The 17249-nt window shown below is 45.1% G+C and overlaps 1 protein-coding gene across 3 annotated transcripts in view; it reads left to right on the top strand.

Annotated features, from left to right (window-relative positions):
• LOC122551859 (transcription factor COE3-like) overlaps positions 1–17249 on the top strand; it is a 132462-nt gene that overhangs the window by 2775 nt on the left and 112438 nt on the right. For 2 of the 3 annotated variants that reach the window (XM_043694559.1, XM_043694434.1), the window contains exons 2-3: positions 14214–14347; positions 16661–16787. In XM_043694559.1, coding sequence (XP_043550494.1) covers positions 14214–14347; positions 16661–16787 — 261 coding nt within the window. The remainder of the gene's footprint in view (positions 1–14213; positions 14348–16660; positions 16788–17249) is intronic. The other variant, XM_043694500.1, reaches the window with a different exon arrangement.

Here is a 17249-nt window from a genome sequence, read left to right as displayed (position 1 = left end):
CAATGCAAGGTCCCTCTCGTACAGGCACTGCTCTGTGGAAAACAACTCATGCCTATCCAATCTTTCCTCATATCCCAAACCCTCCTAGGGTGCAGACTTACCTTATGAGGAGAGTTGGACAGACTGGGGAGGTTAGAAAAGGTGATCTAATTGAAATGTATAAGATTCGGAAAGGACTTGTTTGGGGTACTAAATGGATGTTTCCTCTTGTGGACGAGACTAAAATTAAGAGAGAGATTTTACTAATAAGTGCTCGTAGAGTTCAGATGGAGATAAGGAGAATGGATTTTTCTCTGAAAGGGACCATGGTCTGTGAAATTCTTTTCCCAAGAGGCTGGTTCATTGAATTCAATCAAGGGCACAGTGACTCAGTGGTTAGCACTGCTGCCTCACAGCATTGGGTTTGATTCCAGCCTCAGGCGACTGTCTGTGTGGAGTTTGCATATTCTCCCTGTGTCTCCCTGGATTTCCTCCGGGTGCTCTGGTTTCCTCCCATAGTCCAAGGCTGTGCAGGTTAGGTGGATTGGCCATGCTAAATCAGCTATAGCCATGGAAAATGCAGAGTTATAGAATCAAGGGGTAGTTCTGGTTGGGATGTTCTTCAGTAGCTGAAAATGTGTTGCTGGAAAAGCGCAGCAGGTCAGGCAGCATCCAGGGAACAGGAGAATCGACATTTCGGGTATAAGCCCTTCTTCAGGAAACTTATGCCCGAAACATCGATTCTCCTGTTCCCTGGATGCTGCCTGACCTGCTGCGCTTTTCCAGCAACACATTTTCAGCTCTGATCTCCAGCATCTGCAGTCCTCACTTTCTCTTCATGTTCTTCAGTAGGTCAATGGTGACTGGCTTTCACACTGTAGCCATCTATGATGAAAGCTGAGTTCAACAGACGTGTTCGTAAGAATTCCTATAACGTGGAAGCAGGCCATTTGGCTCATCAAGTCCACCCTGACCCTCTGAAGAGCATCCCATCCCATCACCATAAGCCAGTATTTGCCATGGCCACTCCGCCCAGAATACACATCCCTGGACACTATGGGCATTCTAGGATGGCCAATTCACTTAACCTACACATCTTTGGACAGTGGGAGGAAACCGGAGCAAACCCACGCAGAATGTGCGAACTCCACACAGGCAGGCACCCGAGGCTGGAATCGAACCCAGGTCCCTAGTGCTGTGAAGCAGCAGTGGTAACCACTGAGCCACCGTGCTACGCAGTGGGAAGCTGACAGGAATGTGGAATTAAAATCACTGCAGGATCAGCCATGACCTTATTGAATGGCAAAGCTAGGTGTAGCAACCAACTATATTTTTTCATTGGCTCATGGAATGCAGACATCACTGGCTTGGCCAGCAACAATTGCCCATCCCTAATTGCCCAGAGGTTAGTTACCACAGAGTAGGATTGGCACACTTGGGGTGATTGAAGCATTGGGATAATGTCACCTGGACCGAGTAATCCCGAATGTCTGTTGAAGGGCTCTTGCCTGAAACATTGATACTCCTGCTCCTCGGATGCTGCTTGACCTGCTGTGCTTTTCCAGCACCCCATTCTCGATGCAAAACCAGAATGTCAGTCTAACATTCAAGTCTTACCATGGCAGATGGTGAAATTTCAGTTTGCTCAAAAATTATCTGGGATTTAAAGAAAGCAGCCTGATGGTGTCCATGATAAACACTGTTGAGTGTTATTAAAAGGTATCTGGTTCACTAACGCTCTATAGGGAAGGAAATCTGTCATCCTTAACTGGTCTGGCTCATGTGTGACCAGATGTCTGAGAGGGGTATGGGAGTGAGTCAAGGTTTATATTGGGGAGGTTGGATTATTGAGAAGACCTCGCCATCCCAGCAGGGGACACTCCAAAATGCATGACAAATTGGATGGCCTTTACAAATTCAACAGACACCTTACTCAAATCACACAAAAGATAACAGCATTTACAACATTGGGGAGGGTAAGCTAGATTTTCTTTGAGTCATTGGGCAGCATGGTGGCTCAGCAGTTAGCACTGCTACCTCACAGCGCCAGGGAACCCGGGTTCGAATCCCGCCTTGGGCAACTGTCTGTGTGAAGTTTGCACATTCTCCCCATGTTTGCATGGGTGTGCTCTGGTTTCCTCCCACAGTCCAAAGATGTGCAGGTTAGATGAATTGGCCATGCTAAATTGCCCGTTGTGTTAGGTGGATTAGTCAGGGGTAAATATAGGGGGGTGAGTTTCTCTTTGGAGGGTCGGTGTGGACTTGTTGGGCTGAAGGGCCTGTTTCTACGCTATAGGTAATCTAATCTATTGTTCAGAACAGATGGCTTTCGAAGAAGAAACCTTTATAACCTATTAGTGCATTGAGTAGCTGCCATCTGGGCAGCCTAATTGGAAACAGTGTGAGCAGGGGCGAAAAGTCGTTATTGCATTTGCAAAGATAACTTTAGGCAAAAAGGCCAGTCTGTATTAAAACAGTACACTAACTCTTTTTTTTTAATATGGTCACATTAGAATAAGGGATTTCCTTTATAAAAGCAAGTGCATTTTGACTGCTGGACAAAGCAGTAAAATTATTGTCTTCCTTATGTTCTATGTTCTGTTGTCTCTATTCTGTTAATGAGGAAATTAGGAGAAAGTGAGGATGGATTTGTAAGGAGATACCAGTGCTAAGGAGCAGAAACTAGCAGGAAAGAATGTCAAGACTGAAAAGTGGCAAAAACAGAAATTGCTGGAAAAGCTCAGCAGATCTGACAGCATCTGTAGAGGAAAATCAGAGTTAACGTTTTCGGTCATGTGACCCTTCCTCAGAACTGAGGAACTGAAATGCTAACTTTGACTTCTCTCCACAGATGCTGCCAGACCTGAGCTTCTCAGCAATTTCTGGGTTTTTTTTGTTTCTGATTTAAATCATCCTCAGTTCTTTTTATTTAATGATGTGGAGGAGCTAGTGTTGGACTGGTGTGGACAAAGTTAAAAATCACACAACACCATGTTATAGTTCGACAAGTTTATTTGGAAGCACTAGCTTTCGGAGCGCTGCTCCTTAACCACCTGATGAAGGAGCAGCGCTCCAAAAGCTAGTGCTTCCAAATAAACCTGTTGGACTATAACCTGGTGTTGTGTGATTTTTAACATTTTATTTAAGACTGAGAAATGACATGGTAGAGTTTTATTTGTTTACCGGTTATGGACATTGCTGGAAAGACTGATTTTTATTGCCCATCCCCAATTGCTCTTGAGAAGTTGGTGGTGGTGAGCTGTCATTTTGACCCTTGTCTCTATGTGACCTTATTTGACATGATGCCCATGAGAAGTTCATTGGGATCTTTCACCACACTAAGAATGCTTTAGAAATACATTGTGGCCACTGTTGATCCTTTAATGCACTAAGTGAGACAGTGTTGCGCCATCAGAGGTGACGTCTTTCAGATGAGATGTTAAACTGAGGTCTATTGTTTGGAGGAATATCATAGGTTTTTTGGCAAAATTTTGAAGATCAGTAGGTGTATTCAACCTGATATCCTGTCCATGGGTTGTCCTTCAACTAACATCATCAAAAGCAAATTATCTGGTGCTTTTTATCATAACTGTTTGTGCTGCACACAAACTGAATGTCTTAAAACTTGGAACATTACAAATCAGTGCAGTTTTCCACTTGTATTCCGCAAGCTCTTGTTTTCCAGAAAAGCAAAAGGACTTCATTGCTAAAGTACTTAATTGGCCATGAACCAATTCTGGACATCGTGAGGTAGTTAATGTTGAACTACTCGACAAATTGATGAGAGGACTCAGAAATTAGGTTACAAACATTTATTTCATCCTCGCTTATGGGGAGCTCACCTTAACGTCACGAAGTGCAAAGCTCACTCGGATGTGTTTATCCAATACTGACAAATCCAATACTGACAGAAAGCATAAGAACATTCATACAACAGTCAGCAACATGAGGCACTCGGGCAGGGGAGGAGTTCCTGAGAGTGTCAGGACATTGGATTATCTTCAATAAAAATAAAACAGGGGTGGGCGGATGCCAAAGTCAGCAGACCCACCTGCCTGATTTAAGTGAATAATTATGGGTCATGCTAACAAGCCTGATCGGGCACCACCCTGCCAGAATATGGCTGGTGTGGCAAGGTTTTTGGATTACTGTAGATTACGCACTGAGGTTCGAGATAGAACTCACAACTTTCAGACAAAGCTAAGGCTGACTGAGGCACAGATTACAACGTGGCATCGACAAAAGTGAGGACTGCAGATGCTGGAGATTAGAGTTGAGAGTGTGGTGCTGGAAAAGCACAGCAGGTCAGGCAGCATCCGAGGAGCAGGAAAATCAATGTTTTGGGCAAAAGGGCTTTTGCCTGAAACGTCGATTTTCCTGGTCCTCAGATACTGCCTGACCTGCTGTGCTTTTCCAGCGCTGCACTCTTGACTTACAACATGGCATGTCTACACACTCCCACTACAAACAGACTTCCATATAACACTTTCTTTCAGTTTGGAAACCTGGTTTGGATCAATGAGCAATGTAGAATCTGATAGGGTGTCCCTGTCAGTTTGAGACACCATGACAGATAAATGTGACAGTACGGTGAGCAAGCCTCAAATAAGGCTCTTGGCTAATGCAGCTATTGCTGCGCTAATTAACACCTTTCACAAAGAGCTAAATGCATACCTCGTTAGGAAAAGGATTAAGAGATGAAGGAATCGACCATTTGCTCCAGAGCTCCTGGGATCACTGCAAATATCAGCTGTAAAAGGACACCATTCGTAGATGTATAATGTAGGATCTATCTTTAGATAATACAGATAATGATATTAATCCAAATCCCTCAGACTGTCACTCAGTAATTCCTCCCCTAGCATCCTGCATTATTGTTTTATATTTCTGCTGATGATAATCCAGGACCCTGACATTCTCACAAACCCCTCCCTTATCCCAGTGCCTCATGTTGCCGACTGTAGCTCTGCCGAGAATCTTTGGAGTTCAATTCTTTTCAGGTCAGCATATGTTGGATAAAGTCAAAAAACACATGGCACCAGATTATGGTCCAACAGGTTTATTGGAAATCACTGTTGTATGATGTATGATGTTTGACTCTGTGCATCCCAGTCTTAACACTGACACCCCCACATTACATTGGATAAAGGTTCTAAGAACTTACGCTGGTTGCCAATAGCACCAGGAGTATCACTGTTATACTGAATGAGCACAACTTATGAATAAGCACTGCAGGATTGATCTTAGTGACTATGTTAAAAAAATGGAGCTAATGGAGTGTCTACAAAGTTCAACTGGACCAGTCGCTGCAGATACATGAACAAGTCAGAAATTTACCCTCCTTAATCCCAAAGACTCTCTCATCATCTATAAAAGGCAAGACAAAAGTATGATGGAATACTTTCTACTTGCTTGTATAGATGGGGCTACAGAAACACTCAAGAAACCTGATGCCCATCCAAATTAGCCTGCTGCAAATGCAGGAAGCCAACAGTCTCCGAGGACGTGGAATCACAGAATCCCAGGGTGGTTAAAGCACAGAACGAGGCTATTTGGCCCATCATATCTGCACTGACTCACTGAAAGAGCCATTTTCTTGCTTTAGAACACAGAACATAGAACAGTGCAGCACAGTACAGGCCCTTCAGCCCTCGATGTTGTGTCGCCCTTTCATCATACTCTAAGATCAAACCAACCTACATGCCCTTCATTTTACTATCATCCATGTACCTATCTAAGGGTCGCTTAAATGTCCATAATGTATCTGACTCTACTACAACTGCTGGCAGTGCCGTCCATGCACTCATCACTCTCTATGTAAAGAACCAACCTCTGACATCCACCCGAAACCTTCCTCCAATCGCCTTTAAAAAAGGGTGGCACGGTGGCTCAGTGGTTAGCACTGCTGCCTCACAGCGCCAGGGACTTGGGTTTGATTCCAGTCTCAGGCAACTGTCTTTGTAGAGTTTGCATGTCCTCCCCATATCTGTGTTTCCTCCGGGTGCTCCGGTTTCCTCCCACAATCCAAAGTTGAGCGGGTTAGGTGGATTGGCCATGCTAAATTGCCCGTAGTATTTAGGGATGTGTACGTTAAGTGCATTAGTCAGGATTAAATGTAGGGGAATGGGTTTGGGTGGGATACTCTTCAGAGGGTTGGTGTGGACATTTTGGTCCAAATGCGTGTTTCCACACTGTATGAATTCTGTGATTCTATAAATGCCCCTTGTGATAGCCATTTCCACCCTGAGAAAATGTCTCTGGCTATCTACTCTATCTGTGCCTCTCATCAGCTTGTACACCTCTATCAAGTCATCTCTCATCCTTCTTCGCTCACATGAAAAAAGCCCTAGCTCCCTCAACCTTTGTGCCCTCCAGTCCAGTCAGCATCCTGGTAAATCTCCACTGCACCCTCTCTAAAGCTTCCACATCCTTCCTATAATAAGGCAACCAGAACTGATTCCAAGAGTGGTCCAACCACTTCTTTATAGAGCTGCAGCATAACCTCATGGCTCTTAAACTCAATCCCCTGCTAATGAAAGCCAACACACCATACGCCTTCTTAACAAATCCACCAACTTGGGTGGCAACATTGAGGATCTATGGACATGAACCCCAAGATCCCTCTGTTCCTCTACACTGCCAAGAATCCTGCCTTGAACCCTATAATCTGCATTCAAATTCAACCTTCCAAAATGAATCACTTCATATTTTTCCAGGTTGAACTCCATCTGCCACTTCTCAGCCCAGCTCTGCATCCTGTCAATGTCCATTTGTAACCTACAACAGTCGTCCACACTATCCACCACTCCACCAACCTTCATATCATTGGAAAATTTGCTAACTCACCTTTCCATTTCCTCATCCAAGTCATTTATAAAAATCACAAAGAGCAGAGGTCCCAGAACAGATCTCTGCAGAACACCACTGGTCACCGAGCTCCAGGCTGAATAATTACCATTTACTACCACCGTCTATCTTCTATGGGCCAGCCAATTCTGTACCAGACAGCCAAATTTACCTGTATCCCATGCCTTCTTACTTTTTGAATGAGCCTACCATGGGGAACTTTATCAAACAGGAGAAAGTGAGGTCTGCAGATGCTGGAGATCAGAGCTGAAAATGTGTTGCTGGAAAAGCGCAGCAGGTCAGGCAGCATCCAGGGAACAGGAGAATCGACGTTTCGGACATAAGCCCTTCTTCAGGAAACTTATGCCCGAAACGATGATTCTCCTGTTCCCTGGATGCTGCCTGACCTGCTGCGCTTTTCCAGCAACACATTTTCAACTTTATCAAACACCTTGCTAAAATCCACGTACACCACATCCACTGCTCTATCTTCATCAATGTGTTTTGTCACATGCAGTATTGAGTCATAGAGATGTACAGCACAGAAACAGACCCTTCAGTCCAACTCAATAATGCCAACCAGTTTTCCTAATCCAATCTAGTCTCACCTGCCAGCACCCGGCCCATATCCCCCCAAAACCTTCCTATTCAAATACGCATCCAATCATCAATGTGTTTTGTCACATGCAGTATTGAGTCATAGAGATGTACAGCACAGAAACAGACCCTTCAGTCCAACTCAATAATGCCAACCAGATATCCTAATCCAATCTAGTCTCACCTGCCAGCACCCGGCCCATATCCCCCCAAACCCTTCCTATTCAAATACGCATCCAAATGCCTTTTAATTGTTGCAATTGTATTAGCCTTCACCACTTCCTCTGGCAGCTCATTCCATACACGTGCCACCCTCAGTGTGAAAAAGTTGCCCCTTAGGTCTCTTTTATATCTTATTCCTCTCACCCTAAATCTATGCCCTCTAGTTCTAGACTTCTCTACCCCAGAAAAGAGACTTTATCTATTTACCCTATCCATGCCCCTCATGAAGGTCCGCTATACGTTTCTGGGAAAACAGCCCCAGCCTATTCAGCCTGTCCCTATAGCTCAAATCCTACAATCCTGGCATCATCCCTATAAATCTTTTCTGAACCCTTTCAAATTTCACAACATCTTTCCAATAGGAAGGAGACCAGAATTGCATGCAATATTCCAAAAGTAGCCAACTAATGTCCTGTACAGCTGAAACATGACCTCCCAACTCCTGTACTCAATACTCTGACCAATAAAGGAAAGCATACCAAATGCCTTCTTCACTATCCTACCTACCTACGACTCCACTTTTAAGGAGCCTCCTCAACGAATTCAATCAGGCTTGTGAGCCATGACCCGCCCCTCACAAAGCCATGCTGACTATCTCTAATCAAGCTATGCTTTTGCAAATAATCATAAACCAAAACTGAACACAATACTCCTGCAGCTCTGCACATTCTTCCTATCCACATAATAATCCGATTCCCTCCTCAGTGCTGAAATTGAACCTGAACAGTCCCTAAGATTATGACCTCAACAATGTCTGCAATGTCCATACTTTGTTCCTTTAGTCTTCTTGGATGTAGCTCTGCTGATCCCTAGGCCTTGTTAATTTTACAGAAAGTCTCCTTCTTATCAGTTATCGATATTTCAAATATTTCTTCCACCAGGAGATTCATGGTGACTGGTAGGGCCTTAAGGAGTGTCATGGAACAGAAGGACCTTGGAGTTCAGGTTTACAGTTCACTAAAAGTGGAGTCACAGGTAGACAGGACAGTGAAGAAGGATTTTGGCACACTGGTCTTCATCAGTCAGGGCATTGAGTATAGAAGTTGGGATGTTATGTTGCAGTTGTACAGGATGTTGGAAAGGCCGCACCTGGAGTATTGTATTCAGTTTTGGGCACCTTGCTAAAGGAAGGATATTATGAAAATGGAAAGAGTGCAGAAGAAATTTACAAGGATTCAATGGTCTGAGCTATAGGGAGAGGTTGGACAAGCTAGGACTTTTTTCTTGAGAGCATAGGAGACTGAGGGGGATCTTATAGAGATGTGGAAGATCATGAGAGGCATGGATAGGGTAAATGTACTGAGTCTTTTTCCCAGGGTTAGGGAATCGAGAACTAGAGGGCATCAGTTTAAGGTTAGAGGGGAAAGAATAAATGGGAACCTGAGGGGCAACTTTGTTTACACAGAGGGTGGTACACATAGTGAATGAGCTAACAGCGGTAGTGGTTGGGGGGGGGGGGGTGGTTTAACAACTTTTGAAAGGTATTTGGACAAATATGTGGATAGGAAAGGATTAGAAGGATATAGGTCAACTGCAGGAAAATAGGGTTAGCGTGGGCGGACATTTTGGTCAGCATGGACCAGTATGGGCCAAAGGGCCTGTCTCCAAGCTGCAGGACTCTACGGCCCTATGACTGGGACTTGTGCATCGTCATCTTCCTTGCTGAAGTCAGATGCAACACATTCATTTAATGTCTCAGCTATGCCCCCAGCAACAGTGCCTTTTATGATCCCTAACTGACCCCTCTCTCCTTTTCCCATTCTTTCACTGTTTGTCAGACACATTTAAATAGACACATACTAATACAGAACTCGAGTATTACCAACAGAAAGAGACATGCAGGTGAATCTTTCTGGAGGGAGGTCATATCGCTCAGCCTATCCCACTGCCCAGTTGGACAGGTTTGTGACTGACCTCAGAAAAAGGTTGCATTGCAAAAATATTAAGTGCACAAGGTCATTGTGAAAGAGACAGAACAACGGGACACAAAAACAGGGCACTGCTAATGTGTGACAGATCACCAAGGAGTCTCCAACATGCGCTTCTACATGTTATGTTGTTGTTTGTAGCTGAAGATGGTGATAATAGATGTTTCAATGTTCTTTCCATCACATTTCTGACCAGGAATCACTTTTATAGCCAGCCACTGTTGTGTGTTGGAAGGATTTACAGCTTGACATTGAGAGTTGTTTAGCACTCTGTGAACACATCTTCTTCGGCTATCAAGTGGGACTTGAATCTGAAATTTCTCACTGAGAGGCAGGGATACTACCTTCTGTTCTGGATGTAGGTTTGCTCGCTGATCTGGGAGGTTCATTTCCAGATGTTTCGTCCCCCTACTAGGTAACATCTTCAATGGGCCTCAGGCGAAGGAAACTACCTTCTGAGTTACAAAGCTTCGCTAAATGCAAGAAGGTCACTTGTACATTCAATAAGGAATTCAGGAGAAATGTCTATACCCAGTGAGTGCTTCATATGTGGAACTTGACATTTGGAGTCGAGTCATAGAGATGTACAACATGGAAGCAGACTCTTTGGTCCAATGCCGATCAAATATACCAAACTAGCCAAGTCCCATTTGCCAGCATTTGGCCCATATCCCTCTAAACCTTTCCTGTTCATGTACCCATCCAGGTGCCTTTTAAATGTTGTAATTGTACCAGCCTCCACCACCTCCTCTGGCAGCTCATTCCATACATGCACTACTCTCTGTGTGAAAATGTTGCTCTTTAGGTCCCTTTTAAATCTTTCCCCTCTCACCTTAAACCTATGTCCTCTAGTTTTGGGCTCCCTTGTCCTGGGAAAAAGACCTTGTCTATTCACCCTATCCATGCCTCTCATGATTTTAAAAACCTCTATAAGGACACCCCTCAGAATCTGACGTTCCAGGGAAAATAGCCCCAGCCTCTTCTTATAGCAACATCCTTGTAAATCGTTTCTGAATCCTTTCAAGTTTCAGAATATCCTTCCTATAGCAGGGAGATCGGAATTGAATGCAGTATTCCAAAAGTGGCCTAACCAGATTCTTGTACAGCTGCAACATGACCTCCCAACTCCTGTACTCAATGCACTGACCAATAAAGACAAGCACACCAAGCGCCTTCTTCATTATCTTGTCTCCCTGTGACACCACTTTCAAGGAAATGAATGGTATACATTTAGAACGAGGTTAGATAAGTAAATGAAGGAGAATGCCATGAGAAAGGATAGGGCTAGATGAATAATGACGGAATGACACTCCTGTGGAGGGAAAAGGATCTGTTGAGTGGCCTGACTCTGGGATGTAAATTTGATGTAATATTACCAGGAATCAGAACAAATTGTGAAAGTTCATCTGCTGAACTTTAAGAAGCCAGAATTGCCTTACCAATCCCTTCCCCTGAGGAAGGGAAGTGATTGGAACCTGTACATCAGCATGTGGAAAAGTGCTTCCTCTCCAATTAACAAAAGCAAATGTCACAGTGAAATGAAAGTGTGCGCTCTGTCGATTAACCAGATATCTTCCCAGCTCGAATTCAAGAGAAGAATTAATCCAAGTGTATAGACACGGGGGAATGTAATGCAGTGTTGATGGTTCCTGAATTGTAATAGACTATTAATTCAAAGATTGTGATATTATGTTTTGCTGTGGGAGTTTGAAAATCCAAACTTAATTATTAAAATATGGAAAGAAGGAAGTTGGTATCAGTGAAAGTGACCTTGAAGCTGCCTTTCTTGTCAAAATCCAACTGGTTCACTCAGGTTCTTTAGGGGATGATATACTACCAGCCCGCCGACTCCCACAGCTACCTAGACGGCACCTCCTCCCACCCTACCTCCTGTAAAAATGCCATCCCTTATTCCCAATTCCTCCGCCTTCACCGCATCTGTTCCCAGATGACCAATTTCATCTCAGAAAGTCCCAGATGGCCTCCTTCTTCCACCATCACAACTTCCTTCCCCACATGGTTGACGATGCCCTCTAGCGCATTTCCTCCACTTCACTCACCACTGCCCTTGAACCCCCACTCCTCCCAACGCGACAAGGACAGACCACCCGCCCAGTCCTCGGACCTGTCTATCACTGCCCCCCTCTGACCTATCACCTTCTCCCTCACCTTCATCTGCCTTTCCCCAAAGCCCACCTCCTCTCATTTATCTCTCAGCCCCGACCCACAAGCCTCATTCCTGATGAAGGGTTTATGCCCAAAAAGTCGATTCTCCTGCTCCTCGGATGCTGCCTGACCTGCTGTGCTTTTCCAGCACCACACTCTCAACTCTGATCTCCAGCATCTGTAGTCTTCACTTTCTCCTAGTTTCTGAGTTAACAGTCCAGTGATAATGTCACTTGGCCATCGCCTCACTTTGTCTGAACCAGAGGTTTAAGCCTTCTGCTGTGCACTGTTTCAAAATGTGGTTGAGGCAGGTTCATTTTTTTTAAAATTCACTCGTGTGTCTTGGGCATCTTTGGCTGGACCATCATTTGTTGCCCACCCCTAGTTGCCCTTCAGAAGGTGGTGGAACATTCAAGAGGACGTGAGATGTTGTTTGAATAGCAATAGTGTGCAAGGGTATGGGGGAGATGCAGGAGACTGTCATTTGGTAATAATACTCATCTAATAAGTCAGTGCAGGCACGATAGGCTGAATGGCCTCTTTCTGTACCATAACATTTGTAGGATTCTGTGCCAGTAGTCTTCCATGGATAGTCATGTGAGTGGCCCTTGGTCTTAAAGAAGTGAAGATAAGTGCTTTACTGTGACAATAACCCAAGAAATAGAAAGAAACACTTTTAATGATATTTAGGACATCGAAGAGAGGGATGGGGTCAATATTTGATAGGTCAGTAGTTGCTGAAATATCATGATGAATAAAGGACCAAAGCTGAGACAGTTTTATTTTATTCATCCATAGATGAATAAGGCCAGAATATATTGTCTATCCATAATTGCCCTTGAGAAGGTGGTGACAAGCTGTCATATGCTGTGAGTCGACCCATAATGCTGTTAAGGATTGAGCTCCCAGAGTTTGACCCAGCTGCAGTGGATGAGCAGCAATATACAGAACAACCTTGAGACAGGCGGGGAGTATTTTGTTCGGACAACCGATTGTTCAGATAACTGATTGTTCAGATAACAGATAACGTTTTTACAGGACCTTGGGATCTTGTTTGGATAATCCGAAATTCAGCTAATTGAATTTCGGATAATTGAGGTTGTTCTGTATTTTCAAATCAGGATGGTGGTGGCCTGTGAGGGAACTTGCAGGTCATGGAGTTCCCAAGTATCTGCTGCCCTAAGCCCTTTCTACATGGTAGAAGATTGCAGGCACAAGTTGTAGCAATGGATCTTGTACATGGGTACATTCAGCTGGTACTGTGCCATGGTGGTGAAAGGAAAGAGTGGTGAAGGTAATGGATGTGATACCAATCAAGCGGGCTGCTTTGTCCTGGAGATTCTTGAATATCATTGGAGTTAAATCCAACCAGGCAAGCTGAGAAAATTCCATCATTTCAGACTTGTGTCTTGTAGATGGTGGATGAGCTTTGGAGAGACTCACTGAAGAATTCCCATCCTTTGACCTGCTCTTGTAGCCGTAGTATTTGTATCCATGGATGAACAGACTGGTTCAGTTTGCCAGTTCTGGTTAATGGTAACGTTGATGATGGCGTTAATAATAGATTACTGCTCCATCAACAACCTTCCCGTCATCAAAAGGTCAGAAGTGGTGATGTTTGCTGATGATTGCATAATATTTTGCACCATTCGTGACTCCTCAGGTATTGGAGCAGCCCATGTCCAAGTGCAGCAAGACCTGACTTTGGCTGATCAGCAGCAAATAATATTCACATCCAATGATCGAGCCATTTCCCCTTGACATTCAATTGTATTACCATCATTGAAGGTCCCACTGTCAACATTGTAGTAACAATAACCTGTCAGCCTGCTAGGAGTGCGGGCAACCCTCTTTGCCAGTTGGTGCCCACCTCAAAGTCATTGGTGACATCAGGAGACAGCAAGCTATTGGAAAATGTCCCACTCAGCCTTCCTCAATTCCAGAGTAAACAAGGTTCCTTCAGGAGCATAATTGCCTGCACCCCATCCCCAGTCAAAATGGCCGACATCAGGAATGGTCATCAGATCAGTTGGCTGGTCACTTTCCTGTTGTAGTTTTGTACAGCAGAGATGTTTTGAGGATTTAGCGCAAGAGTTGCGTTTGTATGGGAACACCACCCCCTGCAAGCTCCCCTCCAAGCCACTCACCATCCTGACTTGGAAATATATCGCTGTTCCTTCACTGTCTCTGGGTCAAAATCCGGGAACTCGCCCCTGATGGGCATTGTGGGTCAACCAGCAGCAGGGAGACTGCAGCGGTTCAAGAAGGCAGCTCAGCCCCACTTTCTCAAGGGGCAGCTAGGGACAGTTAATAAAAAAAAGTGCTGGCCCCAGCCAGCAATGCTCAGGTCTCACGAGCGAATCAGAAAAAAAGGTAGAAAAAAAGTAAGTGTCATGGGGGTTAAACTGGAGGAGGGTCTTGTGCAGTCGGAAATCTTCAGAGGTGCTAAAGAGCTGTGTTCTTCCTCTTGCAAAGCAGCCACTCCATGCATCAAAGCAATTAGCCCGAGTGAAGGGTGGACGACAGGAGGAGCCACTGTCATCATTATCGGAGACAACTTCTTTGATGGATTACAGGTTGTTTTTGGAACGATGCTGGTCTGGAGTGAGGTACGTCTTAAATCTTAGAATAGTATGAACCATTAAGCTGACAATTAGGCTGCAGCCCACACTGTTACACCGAGAGCAATTGGAGCTCCGTGAATGTTTAAACGTGCACGCTGAGCTTGTAAGCATCCCAGTTTGATCATTTATTTGTTTCTCAGTCTCGCCCCTTGGAGTCTACTCCCTCAGCAATGGTCAGATTGGGAGGAGCGGGATTAGTTGGTGGTGACTCTCCTCCTTTCTTTGACATTGCTTCCCTTCAGTACCTGTCTGGGTGGTTTTGCTCAGCTGCCTTTTGCTGTTACACCCATACCCTCAGGGAAAAAACCGACATCTTCTTTTGTCGACGACCCATGACTTGCCCTCCCGTTGAGACGAAGAGACCCCGAGGTTCTGGTGCTTTGGTCCCCAGTCGCTTGTCCGAGCCCCCGCTGGCGTTGGCTGAGTTAATCTGGAGGCATATTGATTTTGCAGCATGGAGAAAGGCTGTTCGGCCCACCATGTTTATTCTGGTCATCAAGCACTTGTCTGTTCTAATACAATTTTGTTTCCAGCATTTGACCCATAGCCTTGGTGTTTTAAGTGCTGACCCAAATACCACTTAAATGTCTTAAGGAGTTCACACCTCTCCCAGCTTTTCAGGTACATACACACCACCCTCTGAGTGAAAACATTGTTTCCTCCAATCTCCTGTGAACCTCCTGCTCCTTACCTTATAACAATGCCCCGGGATAGTAATAATATTGTAGAATCCCTACAGTGTGGAAACAGGCCATTTGTCCCAGCAAGTCCACACTGATCCTTCGATGTATAGTCCACCAAAACCCATTTTCTTTGACTAATGCATCTAACCTACACACTCCTGACCCACCCAATTCCTGTAACCCTAAATTTCCCATGGCTTACCCACCTAACCTATACACCCCTGAACATTATGGGCAATTTAGCACGGTCAATCCACCTAACCTGCACATCGTTGGATTGTGGGAGGAAACCCACGCAGACACGGGGAGAATGTGAAAACTCCACACAGACAGTCGCCTGAGGCTGGAATCAAACCTGGGTCCCCGGTGCTGTGAGGCAGCAGTGCTAACCGCTGAGCCACCGTGCTACCCTCTACTCAGGGGAAAATGTTCACCCTATCTATGATCTCAATGCTCTTCATAATTTTGTACACCTGTATCATGTCCCTGCCCGTTTCAGCCTTCTCTGTTCTAGGGAAAACATCCTCAATGTAATCTCTCTTACAACATCGGGGTTGGTGAGGATATAGGGGCTCTCTGTCTCTGTCCCTGTATAGATCCACTCCCCCTTTCTACCAGAACATGCATGTGTTCAATATCCTGGTGGGAATAGGATTGGACTTGACTGTGATTATATCATCGCCTTCAGTGCAGGATAGCAGAGGGCGTCCAGAGTCCAGTAGCTGCCCCTGGAGAGAGTAAATTTAAAAGATAAAAGAAACCTGCGCATAGGAGAGAAAACAGCAGCCCATAGCAAATGTTAGATTCGCAGCAAATGTTTGAGTGATTTAGATTAGATTACATTACAGATTTAGATTACATTACAGTGTGGAAACAGGCCCTTCGGCCCAACAAGTCCACACCGGCCAGCCGAAGCGTAACCCACCCATACCCCTACATTTACCCCTTACCTAACACTACGGGCAATTTAGCATGGCCAATTCACCTGACCTGCACATCTTTGGACTGTGGGAGGAAACCGGAGCACCCGGAGGAAACCCACGCAGACACGGGGAGAACGTGCAAACTCCACACAGTCAGTCGCCTGAGGCGGGAATTGAACCCGGGTCTCTGGCGCTGTGAGGCAGCAGTGCTAACCACTGTGCCACCGTGCTGCCCACTGCCACCGTGCCGCCCACTCTTGGCAGAGAGAGAGGGAGATTCTGTTTCTCCTTTGAATACTTAATAATTTGGAAGTAAACAGAAACAGCGAGAGTATAAAAGTTTGGAAAACTGAAGTGAAATCCTCTGCAGTCAGATCAAGCCATTAAATTGCACACATCAAGGCTTCACAAACAGGAACTGAATAGATAGTTGGATGATTTTATTGGTAACAAGGTGAATGTTGGTGCAAATGTCAGGAGAACACTCTTAATGGTTTCTAGAGCACTCCTGAGAATATTTTCTCCTGGTACACTCTTACCAAGAACCCTTACGGTTTCAAAAATCTCCCCTTAATTTTCTGCTCGGCAGTCTGTCCATTGAGAACACAATAAACTCACCTCGTGCTTTCTTGAGTCCGTTGGAAGGTTTGTCGTGAATCTTGGATTTATTTTTCTCTCTGTTTCCGGGCCAGCTGATCACGCCTCATGCCATCCGAGTGCAGACCCCCCCACGGCACATCCCAGGAGTGGTGGAAGTTACGCTGTCCTACAAATCGAAGCAGTTCTGTAAAGGAGCACCAGGGAGGTTTGTCTACACAGGTCAGTGATGATGTGGGGGGGTGGGGGGAGCGGGAGGGGATTACAACTATACACCCCATGCTGGGAATATACCCCAATAAAAGCAAAATATTGCAGCTGCTGGAGATGGAAAAATAGAACATAGGCGCAGGAATAAGCCATTCGGCCCTTCAATCCTTTATTGGTCAGAGTATTGAGTGCAGGAGTTGGGAGGCCATGTTGCAGCTGTGCAGGACATTGGTTAGGCCACTGTTGGAATATGGATTAGTGGTGCTGGAAGAGCACAGCAGTTCAGGCAGCATCCAAGGAGCTTCGAAATCGACGTTTCGGGCAAAAGCCAACGTCGATTTCAAAGCTCCTTGGATGCTGCCTGAACTGCTGTTTGAGCAATAGGGAGAGGCTGAATAAGCTGGGGTTGTTTCCCCTGGTGCTTCGGAGGCTGAGGGGTGACCTAATAGAAGTTAATAAAATTAAGAGAGGCTG

This window comes from Chiloscyllium plagiosum, chromosome 1 (genome assembly GCF_004010195.1).
Source record: "Chiloscyllium plagiosum isolate BGI_BamShark_2017 chromosome 1, ASM401019v2, whole genome shotgun sequence".
Classification (NCBI taxonomy): Eukaryota; Metazoa; Chordata; class Chondrichthyes; order Orectolobiformes; family Hemiscylliidae; genus Chiloscyllium; species Chiloscyllium plagiosum.
The sequence above is the reverse complement of the archived record's forward strand: the minus strand, read 5'-3'. Positions and strand labels throughout refer to the sequence as shown.